This window comes from Lycorma delicatula, chromosome 10 (assembly GCF_047948215.1).
Source record: "Lycorma delicatula isolate Av1 chromosome 10, ASM4794821v1, whole genome shotgun sequence".
Lineage (NCBI taxonomy): Eukaryota > Metazoa > Arthropoda > Insecta > Hemiptera > Fulgoridae > Lycorma > Lycorma delicatula.
Genome location: NC_134464.1, coordinates 53,298,617 through 53,310,970, shown reverse-complemented (window position 1 = coordinate 53,310,970; position 12,354 = coordinate 53,298,617). Strand labels below are relative to the sequence as shown.

At 29.0% G+C, this 12,354-nt stretch overlaps 2 protein-coding genes across 2 annotated transcripts in view; both read left to right on the top strand.

The window, feature by feature from the left end:
- Nucleotides 1-12,354, top strand: part of LOC142331457 (putative methylmalonate-semialdehyde/malonate-semialdehyde dehydrogenase [acylating], mitochondrial) — a 247,944-nt gene that overhangs the window by 105,492 nt on the left and 130,098 nt on the right. The window lies entirely within an intron of this gene.
- Nucleotides 2,932-12,354, top strand: part of LOC142330970 (Golgi resident protein GCP60) — a 61,348-nt gene continuing 51,925 nt past the window's right edge. Inside the window, exon 1 of the mRNA XM_075376453.1 lies at nucleotides 2,932-3,134. Coding sequence (XP_075232568.1) covers nucleotides 2,948-3,134 — 187 coding nt within the window. The 5' untranslated portion in view covers nucleotides 2,932-2,947. The remainder of the gene's footprint in view (nucleotides 3,135-12,354) is intronic.

The following is a 12,354-nucleotide window of genomic DNA, read 5'->3' as shown; positions in this document are numbered from 1 at the left end:
GGGAGATCACTTTATCTTATAACTTGTAATGTTATCTAGCGGACACTACCAAAACTATTTTGATTTGTTTAAAGTCAGCTGAGCTACACGTTTTTTGTTGATGGTGCATCACACCAAGGCTTTAATCTAGTGTTTTGTTTCTGGTTTAAAATAATAATAAAATTAATTATGTGGACAAAAGTGTTAGTTGTGACAGTGACAGTACAAGTGATTATATAAATAGCAGTGAATTATGTGATTCATGTATGGTAAAAAGAAACAAAGGTTATTGGAAGTTAAAAGAAGAATCTTCTTGGAAGAGGAATAGTAGAAGATAAGAAAAGACAAGATGAATCATATCAAGTGCAAAGGTACTGTAATGGCAGCTAAGAATTTTAAATCTGTAACTAAATGTTGTCAGAAAAATTGTTTTAACAATGTACCAAATCAGGATCAAAGTATATTCTTTTGATCTTTTTGGGACACTAGTAATAAAAACAATCAGAACCAAACTGTGGCACATTCTTTACTACCTTGTATCCTTAACAGAAGGAAAATAGTAAATACAAGGTTAGAATCAGTAGCTGGAAATATAAAATAAGTGTTGGTTGCAATTCTTATGATGCGTGCAGGAATTTCTTTCTAGAATTGTTGCAAATTTCTGCCAAACAGGTGCATATTACCCAGCAAAAATTAAATGAAGGACAAATTAACATAAAGAATATGAGAGGTAAACATAAAAACAGGCCCCATAAGATTAAGAACACGGTTTGGAAAATGATTAAAGAACATCAGCATCCATTCCATTCTCCAAAAGCCACTATTCCTTACAAAAAAAAGAAAATTATATTATGATAATCCTGAGCTTAGTGTTAAAAAACTACAAGCTTTTTAAGGAAAAGCTGGTGATGATTTAAATATGAAACATATAAGTATTTTAGAATTAATACTCAGTATGCATTTAGACAACCAAGAAAGTGACATTTGCGATTTTTGTACTCAGTGTAAAATCATTGTTAAAGAAAATGTCAATCATAAATGTAAGATGAAATAAGATCTAAATTTGAAAAAAAATTAAAAGTACAAAGAAATAAAAGAAAACTATTTATCACAATATGTAAATGATAAATCATTATTGAATTTGATTTCAGGCAAAACAGGCCTCTTCCAAAACTGGTAGTTAATGCTCAGTTTATAATAGATACTGTGATTTTATATAATTAATATTCATACACACAATGATAACTCAAGTTGTTTTTATTGGTATTTTAGAGAGCGAAGGGGAAAAAACTGTGATAGTTTGTTCTAGGTTTTATGACTACGTCAGAAAAAAAGATTAATCTGTCTATGAAGAGAATTGTTTTATTTTTTGATACTACAGGAACACAAAATAAAAATGTGAAAGTGTCAAAATTTTTAGCTTGGCTATCAAAAATTTTATTTGTCAAAATAGAGCACATATACCCAGTAAGGAGACATTTATATTGTGTATGCAATCGAAGCTTCGGCATGTATTCTACAAGTACAAAGAAAAAGGAAGTCATTCAAACTAGTGAACAATATGTAAAACTCCTTGAGTGTTGCAAGAATCCCACTTCATTTGAAGTTGTTCAAGCAAGAGACATTTTAAAAAAGTGGACCAGCATGCTTGAATCCTTTTTGTTCAAGAAACCTACTACTAACAAGGCTGAATGGAAAATTCAACAATATTGTGTAATAAAATATTTAAATGGGTTATTGTTGTACATCTTGGTTATTCGGGAGTTCTGATATCATTCCGTGTAATAAAAAAACATTTTGCTCACTTTCCAACTGAAATGAATGGTAAATATGTGGGCATGGTAGTAAAAGAAAGTAAAATTAATGACAAATTCTCTAAATTAATTTTATTATTAATCATAGCCCATTGGTATTGATATAAATTATTATATAATTAATTAAAGTCACTAGTCCCCATTTTTAGAAGCAAATGGGGAAAGCATCTGTTTAGCCTCCAGAACCACCGTAAAGTATTACTTCAGAGTATTAATGAGGATGATATGTATGAATCTAAATGAAGTGTAGTCTTGTAGTCTCAGGTCAACCATTCCTGAGATGTGGGGTTAATTGAAACAAAAATACTAGGAAAGCCTAGTTTGATAAAAATGGATTTAATGTTTCACTAGTTGAATGTTTAATGTTTCACAAGTTGTGTGGTTATTTTCAAAACATATCATATATTTGTACTTCCATGTATATAATACCTTTTCAAGAGCGTGTGTTGAATAAATGTTATCACGATAAATTTGAACATTTTTATATTAACTTATATATATTAATAATTTTACACCCAGAATAAAATTTACACTTTACTTAAATGATTCATTAAAAAGTAAAGAATGGTAATTACTGTTTTCATTCTGTTTAATAAATTATGAATATAAACTTTGCTAATGAAGAATTTTCAAACGTATTTATCTCAGAACTACTGTTTTGCAAAATTGCCGTTCTTCGGCACAGTCCTCAATTATTCTTCATCATGAAGTTCAAGAAAAAAACTTAGTATCGTTAATTACATCCAAAAAACGGTGTTTAGAATTTTTGATCAATGCTAAACAACTCCTAACAATTCAACTGGTACTATATTAGCGAAATGTAGGCATAAACTTTTTTATCGATTGGGTTTGATTTAAATACACGTAGTTAATTTTCGCGGGTTGAATATTAAATCAGAATAGTGGATTTTATTAAAGAAATATTGATAAAAAGATAATAATTAAACAATAGAAAGTTCGAAATAAAAGTCCAGCTTATTAAGTATTAGAATTTTATAATTCATGAATAATTTTCCGTACCTGATCTTTTAGTAGAAATGAACAATTAAAAAGATTCAATTTGAAGTTGTAACATTTACTTTGTGTAAAATTTCTGTTGGTGAACCTGAAAAACTCTACTAGTTGTCAAATAATTCACCACAAATTCAACAAAAATGGCATCGGAGAGGGATGTTGACCCGTACAAGTTAGAAAGCAATTTTAGTCATTTAAGTATTAACGATGTTTGTAAAGTAAATAAATCTCTAGAAAATGGTATAAGTAATGATGAAGATGAATCTGCATTGAAATGGGGATTTCCTTTAAAAGAACTTTACCGATTAGCATTAAGATTTTACAAAGGTAAGACTTCTTGAGGTTAGCAAGTACTCGAGGTTATTATCATATGATTGAATTTTGATAAGAAATTACGTTAAGAAGTAATATTCAAACAATTAGTTGCGTGTGTATTTTTTTATTGTAATAAGATCAAAATAAAATGTTTGGTTGCCTTTTAATTTTATAAATTGTGACTTCAAACCAAGAATATTTGACGGAAATTAATTTTATTTTCAAACAGTTAAAGATATTGTATAGAAAAAAATGTTATATTCATAAATAATGTTACTATTTTTTACGTCAGACATCAAAGCGTGCTATATATTTTTATTGTAGTGATTGAACTTTGTTACTTTTCGTCGTGGTTGTAGACTGTTGGCGATTGCTTAACTTTGTAATATAAATATAAGATTTCGGGTTATTGCCATCTATTATTATACGTTAAATAGTATTATTAAACGTTAACGTTGTATGAATAAAGATCATAATGTAATAATTTCATAACAATAAAAAAATTTGTTAATGTAAAAAAAAGTCTATAATATAACAAAACAACTTAACTTTCAATCATAGTTTTGGTTTTTATATTAATGTAAAGTATAGGATTTATATTAGTTAATGAGAATTTTTCTTTGTTTATCATACTTTTATTTGTAATGAAAGTTGAAGGCAGAAGTTTAACGTTTGCTTTTTAGAAAAAAAAATTTGAACTTATCGAACGTTTTTTTAATTATGATGTTAATTTAATATTGGTTATAATAGATTTATGTAATGACTAATGGAGTAGAACATTTTACAAGCCCTTCTGCCATGCATGAAAATCTCACTCTTTAAGTGCCTGTGCCCGCATTGTTTTCCATTGTCTTATATTTTGTTATTATTATTTTTTTTAATAGGAATTTATAATAATTACAGATTGTTAACACTTAAAGGCACCTTGAAGTAATTATTATCTTCAATAGAGTTTCTGGTAGAACTGTTGTTTTGATTAATACTTTTTTATCCAAAGACTTTTTGAAGCTTAATTGTGATAGTGTCAGTAGAATTTTGGTAGCAACATTGTAAAGATGTTAGGAAACTTAAGTATGTGCTTGAATAATATAACCATTCTAATTTTTTTTTGTCCATTTACTAATTTTTTATTTAAATTCAGTGTGTGTAAATTTTGTATGTTTCAAATGTGTTTGTGAAATTTGTTTTATATTCTGTTAGAAATTTACATGTTGTATCCTGTTCTCTGAGGTTATCAGCAAAATTTGATTTTGTTGTGAATAGAGCGTGCATGTGTTCTGTGTACCTGTGGGTGAGTATACGTTCAGTTTGTCCAATCTGAGATTTGTTTGCCAGTACATGTTATAATGGTTTGTACTATAATCTTCAGTATTTTGTTGTTTTAAAAGTGACGCAATAACTTTCTTTGTTAGAAACTTGTACTACTGTTAGTTGCTGAGTGACATTGTTCAACATTTCTGTTCCAAGGTGTGTTTACAATTTTTTTCTGCATTATAATATACCATGTCTATAAGTGTGAACGGGTAACTTGTGCTAAATGTCTTATTATAATGAGCTCTTCAGTATGATTTTTTCATCATGTTACTTGTAGAAACTATTAAAAAAAACTCATTGAAAACATAATCTGAACAAAAAGTACATTCAGAAATAAATTGATGAATAAAAAAATAATTAGCTGAAAGTTGAATGTTATGCAGAGAATTAATTGAATAATATCCTGCAATGTAATTTAGGAATATTAATTTACTTGGCTCATAAGATTGTAAAGTCTCAAACAACCAGAATAATGAATAATGTTTTAGTATAAACTTATGTGTGTTGAGTACCCTTCATAGTTGACAAAATCTATGACTTATGGTTTCTGATTAAATCCATAATTAGTAGAAAAAATGGAGGTTGGCACATAGCGATCAGTATGTTAATTAAAAAGCATTTTATTACTGAGGCATCATTTTTATATATTGTGCAGATTGATTTTTCTGTTTTTCAGTTATGTTATTTTGTTGTAGAATTAGAATTACTGTTTTGCTGTACATGAAAGGTGTTATGCTTACCATGTTGTACATGAAAGCAATAAATTTTCAGTCTGTCTTCTTTGATTTATTTAACAAAAAATTGATTTCATTTCTGAAATATAATTTTTATTTTACTATTTTTGAGGAATTAGTAAAACAGAGTTTAAGAAAACTTTAGGCTAAATTAAACTTATGTCACTTGGCCAACGTGATGTACACTGCCTCAGTTTATAATAATTCCTGCCTTTGGGGTATTTAAGTGGATTAACACTAATCTATTATTAATCCTCCCTTTAATAGTGCTGTATTTCATAGTATAAAATACATTAATTTCATTCAATCTCTAAAAAGGGTGATTTTATAGAACTGAATAATTGTAGACCAATAGCATCTATTATTTATCATACATATATAATAAAATATTTTTAATGAAGGCTTTGAAGACAGCATTATCCTTTGTGCAGATAAGTCTATTTTCAGGAGATCAAATACAACTGTAAGAACTGTCTTTAAATTAACTTCACACTGAGCCATTAGTGGCTTTCATTTGTTACAAGAATGTTTTGTGATCTGGTGAAGGCCTTGGTATGGAACCATTGTATTCTAGAAAAATTAAGTTTTTGGATTTATGGATGAAGCTTTTAAAGAACTGCTTTCTTATTATCTAATAAAAGGCAAAGTAGACTTGTATGTCATTCCAGTCAATATACACAAAAGGAGGAAATTCTACAAGGTTCCATTTTGGGACCTCTTGTTTGTTTTTTATTTGGCTTACCAGTCAGTCAGCATTCAAAACCAGTTATGTATGCCGATAACACTATGGCACAGTACTAAATATGTGATATATGTGATCACTTTTATATATGAGTGATATGATTTATATCTGAAAAATTTATATTGAGAAAGACTAGTTAATATGATTTAATATTTTTCATCTAATAACTTATCACTTAAAGAACAAATTTGAAAATAAATCTATTCCAAGTATGAAAATTGTGAATAAGTTTCTTATTATTTGCTGAGAGTAATAAGATAATAAATTTATTGAATTTTACTGTTTTTTTTAGCGTAACTGTGAATAAATCTAATTGGAGTAATCAAGTTGTTATTTTAGAAAAAAAACTGTGCTTAAACTCTCCAACAATATTGTAAAAAAATTTTTCAAATTGTTTACTATCCTGTAAATATTCAGATATCAATTTTCATCACATTTTTCAATAGACCAGCTTCACATAACAGGATGTGATAATTATTTAGAAAGATGACGTACATTCATGTCAATAAACTTGGCATATGTTTTTGTTTTCACCGAACTGATTGTTAATATATAAAAAAAGTCACTCTACCATACATTTTAAATTAGACAAGCTTAGCGAGTGTTTGGTTATGTTTAATGATATTGTACAACTTTGTAATTTATTCGTGGTAATTTTTCATTACAATCCATCAGTAACTGAGATTGTCACAAATTTCATTAAAATTAGTAATTAATTAGTAATAATTGTAATAGTTATTATTATCTAATAGTTAATTACTTGTTAGTTAAGGTTAAGCAACTAATGATTTCATGTACTGAACTTCATACGTTATCAATATAACCTAACACACTACTCTCGCTAACCCCCTAAGTCAAAAACTGCAATAAAGCTACACTTTTTTGTATATTTATTATCAGCGTGGTGAAAAGAACAATATATGCCAAGATTATTGACTTCGAATGCATGTCTTCTTTCTAAATAATTATTCAGAATGTTTGGAAGCGAGTATTGTGAATAGTAGCCAGAGCAGTTATAAGAGCATCATGTAGTCCATTTGTTAACAGTTTAATTATTTAACAATTAAAATTTTTTGTCATTAGTATATATCCAATCAATTTTGTCTCTGTAAACTTATTTTAATTTAAAAGTAATTACATTACTTGCAGTTAGATCCATAAAACAAATTATGATACTCTACACACAGATGAAGTTCTTTCAGAAGAACAGAATTTTCTGTAGGCATTAGATTGCCATTGCCTCTTCTAACTTTATTGATACTTTTAGAAAATAAAAAAGTTGAGTGAATTATTTAGTAGAAATCAGTCTCTTGTCATTGTCATATTTTATTACAGTTGATTTTGTTATATAAAGCTTATAACTGTAGTTTTTGTGTTTTCTGTGTTGATTATTATTTTTTCCATAATGTCTGCATGTTTAGCCTCGAAATGCTGCTAGCAATTTTTATAAAATATTTGGGTCTGTAGAATTATTGTTTATTAAGTTCATTTTGAATTTTCAAATTAGGTTTCTCGAAGCACTCTATTATTTTAAAAGTATGATAAAGCCAATCACGCACATCTTCTTCAATCGCTGAATGTGATTTGAAACTTATCTTTTGAACTTAATGATTAAGTAATTAATTTAAATTTTAAAGTAAGTTTCTTGTTTTCAAAATTTATGGACAATATATATAACTAATAAATACATGTTTTAACTTTAATGTTATTTAAGAAGTTCAGTTTCTTGATGTCTTTATTGTTTGAACTCTTAGAGTTTACAGATTAAATGCAGTTTAAATCTGTAGAGTAATGACTTGAGATATTTTTTAATTGCTAAATTTTAGGTATTAAGTTATAAAGAATAAATGCCTATTAGTGCAATTATATTTCTATTTAAAATTTTTAGTCATATAATTTACATTTTTAACATTACTGGTATAATTGTAATTTAATATGATATTTTTATTTAAAATTATTGTACCTTGTTTCATAATCCTACATTGTGTTTTTACAAATTGCATTTTTTTTGTACCCAAGCATATTATACACCTTCTATTACATAAACATTTTGTTTTAATTGAAAGTATCATTTCATTATGTACACAGCTGTAAGTGATCACTAAGTACATACCTTGTACTAGTAATGTTTCATGTTTCTATTTTTTTATTAAATATCTTGGTTACTAGTAATTAATTAGGATAAGTAAAATTCTTACTGTTTCCTTTATAAATTTATATCGATTGTGTGTTTAAATTTCATGGTAAATTCACATTAATTGGAGCAGTTAAACCCCTCAAGAGAAGATTTTGAAGCTTATTCAATTTTCTTTATAATAATTACCATTGTTCAGTTTATTCTTTAATTGACAGTAATTCAAATGTTTTCAAAAAAAGCTTTCTTATTGCTTACCACATTAATAAGCCTTTTAGTAACTAATTAATGTTAAGCTATAAAAAAAGAGTTTGGTGTTTTAGTTTTCCCATTGATGTTTTATTTTTACATATAAGAAAAGTAGAATTACAAATTAATTAAAGTAGGTTAATATTATTATTATTATTATTTAAGTAATTAAAATGTAGAAGCAGCTGTAGCTTTAATAGATTTGTTTGGCTGCTTAATATTCAGGTTCTTAATGCTTCTTAGACGGCATTGTCTCTTTTGTTTAGGAGCTTGCATCATCCCATAATCAGTAGAACCTGGATATATTTTTTGTATCTATTATTAGAATTCACTGGCAAAAATGTGACTGAGAGGCTGTATTGAGAAATATAGCCTCTAAGTGAAACAACCTCTTTTTTAAAAAAAAAAAGGATTTTTAAAACACAATTAAAAAACAGGTCTTATTATAGCCTCTATTTCTTTTTAGTTGATTTTTTATATAATAACTGCAATTTCCACTGCCTGTTGCATATACACAGACCCCTCGCCACCAAATGAAATTTTGTTCAATTTCTCTTAAGTTCAGGGTTTACAAAAAGCAGTTTATTAAAATTTGTACTCTGATCAATGTGCATGTGCTTTTGACATTTTGCTTTTACATAAAGTCGATCAAGAATGTGTCTATTCTTTACTTAACATTTATTTAATTTGTGTTCATTTATTACATCAATGGTTATTGGAATGAAACATTTTTTGTTGCTAATTATAGCATTGTATGGTATATTTTAATTCTCTATAAGGTTCTAAACCTTTGAATTAGTATAAGTCTGTAGAATCTGTAAACAAATTAAGCATAATTAATCCTTTTTTTCTGGCACATTCATGTTTTTTTTTAGAAAAAATGATATTGATTTGTTGCTGTTTGATTGAAATTACTTTTTGTTCTTATTTTTACAAAATTTACTATTAATAAATTGAAATTTTTGAAAATTATATGAGTAATGGGAAATGTTATTACTTTTTACTCATAAATACACATTCATACATATTAAAACAAGGAATTCTGTTATTTATTGAAAAAAAATAAAAAATAATCATGATAGAGTTCTTAACATTGCTATCATTGAACTAACACAGAATGTCATGTTGTTCATTCATGAAATCCTGCTGCCATAATGGACCTGAATGGGAAGAAATAGAACAAATCCATTATGCCCTTGTGTTATTAATATCTGTATAGAAAATTTATTGTGTTTATCTTCTTATTGAGAATTGTACATGTGTATTTTTATTTATATTACTTGTCATTGTAGTTCTATAAATTAGAATTATTACAATTTATATATTGGTGCAAAAGATTCTTCATTTCTGATTTCCTCCTGTACAGGAAAATATAAATAAAAAATTTATCTACTTTTCATTTAATTTTGTAGCATTTAAAAATATTAAATATGGTCGGTATTTGTATGTGAAACCTAATCATATTATTTTGTGCAATAGAAGATATCTTATTGGTTTTTCCAGTATAAATAATTTTGTCTTTAATTAAATCATCCTATTTTTATTCTGTTGTGTAATGCTAGTGTAAATAATATATTGCTTTGTAACAGAAAGGAATACATTTATTTGCTGCTTTGCACTATCTGACCCTATTATTTTTGTGACTAATGTAATTTGTATAGCTGTAATGAATATAAACAGCTTTTTTTTTTACAAGCGGTTCTTTCTTACAACTTAAGTAATAATCTTGCAAAGTAACACATTAATATAAGAATATTTATTTGTAATTATAATTATTTTGATTGCAGCTAGTCCTTGTGTTAAAAAGAGTGAATTGATCGCTTATAAAATGAGTATATTTTGGGTTTAATTGGGATCAACAAACTTATGAAAGAGATTAGTGAAGAAGGCAGCAGGAAAGAACTTGCTGCTTTGGACTGCTATATTGTAGTATGTTTATAAATCTTGAGAATGGCTGTACTATTTCTGGAAACAATTTGTGTCTGTTGTGGTTACTTATTATGGTTGCTTAAAAATTGTATAATTATGTTACGTAATGACACTGCTGTGCACCCAGAAAAAAAAATTAAAAATATTTTTTCAATGTTCAAAACTGATTGGATTAATCTGGAGTCATTTCACCATGCCAAGGGATTGAATTTAGAGAGGCTGCAGTCCAGCTGTGTGAATGTCTGCAGGATATTTAACCATTATTTAGAAATACAGACAGCTGTTTGCTTCTACAAAATATTCACATAAGTTGATGAATGATGAGTTATGATTTTCACCCATGCAGGGGCACAGAAGCCCACTGGTTGGTCTAGTAGTGAACTCATTGAAAATCAGCTGATACGCAGTCGAGAGTTCTGAGGATCAAATCCTAGTAAAGGCAGTTACTTTTATATGGATTTGAATACTACTAGATCATGGATACTGGTGGTTGGATTTTAATTAATCAGACATCTCAGGAGTGGTCGACCTGAGAGTGTACATGACTACACTTCATTTACATTCATACATATCTTCTTCTTCATCCTCTGTAGTAATACCTTACGGTGATTCTGGAGGCAAAAGAAAAAAAGGGGGCACACAGAAGATGCTATTCTTAAGGTTATAAACATTGTTTCTTCTAGTGAGTCTGAGTATGTCTTGGATATTTTTTTGACTTATAATTTTTTAATAATTTGTGGTTGCCTTCTGCCCTATTTCAACTACAGATTGTGCACAGAATGAGCTGAATGTTTTATATAGTTATTTCAGTAATTGAGATGTTGTTCTTTGAGACTGTGTCTCGGAAGTAGGGAAAATGCTATCTGAAGATTGTTCTGCCCGCAGGATAGTGTTTTAGGACGCCTGATTGGTGCTTTTTCTAATTAAAGGAGATTTGAGGGATGAGATTGAATTCAGGGCAGTCCAGGCTTGCAAGATACTTTAGTTGTGGATTTTGCAACATAAGATAGTGTTTAGCCCATAGAAAACAATGATGTTGCTCAAGGGCAGGCTAGTTGTTAACACAACAACCTCATGTATCAGTGGTAGGTCATTGAATTGGTATGTCCCGCTGCAGGAGTATCTAGTTATCTTTGATTCAGGGAGCACATTCAATATGCTGCCAAAAAGGCTTGTTCTGCTTTCTTCGATGTTTGGAGGGCAGTTCACCTTAATTGGGGAATTATTTCAAAACCATGTGGGTACTATTTAAGGGTGTATGCAAAGCTATAATGTTGTATGCTGTGCCATTGGGCTCATTGAATGAGGTACAGATGTTATAGGAATATTTTGTTGAGAGCCCAGCTTCTATTGTTATCTATAATTGTTGCCTATAGACTGTCTCTCGAGAGGCGTTATTTTTGGTATTAAGCCCATTGATATCCTTGCAACTGAGCGCCAATTACATTATGATGCCAAGAAGGTAGGCTAACTTACCTCGGTACATAAAAAAATTGATGACCAAGGTTTCCATTTATGGCAAGTCAGGTAGACTGAGTTGTCTGATGGCTGTTAGATGCATGGTATTTTTTTTATGTGAGAAGTATGCAGGTATTTAGGTGGATTTCCTACAGTCACCATATTACACAGTTCTTTTCTGGACATGGTACTTTTCAAAGTAGGTTGACCATATTGGTTTGATTAAATCAAGCTTGTATTCATTGTGTAGGCCCATTATTGACATGCATCATGTTTTATATGTCAAAGGTACAAAGCTGAATGTACCAAAGTAACTAGAAGGCTTGCGAGGATCAATTTTGGTTTTGATCTGGCACTGGCTTCCTGTGGAAAAGATTCTTAGCCCTGTAAAAAATAGCTAAGGGAGTCTGATGCTGTTATAGATGTATGATAGAATAGCAACCTAAGTGGCTAGGGACCACCTGAATGCTTATTTCACCAACATACGTGTTTTGGCATCAAGCCCTGGTTAGCTGAGGTATTCGGTGTTAACATGAGGATGGATGTGTGAAGAACTCTGTGCTGGAGCTGTGGTGTGGGAGGGTCTAGGCAAAGATCTTGCTTCCGAGTGTGAACCAGAGCAGAGGGAGAGATAGGGGATGTTTTCATTAGAGGCTTATTAAATTTGTGAAT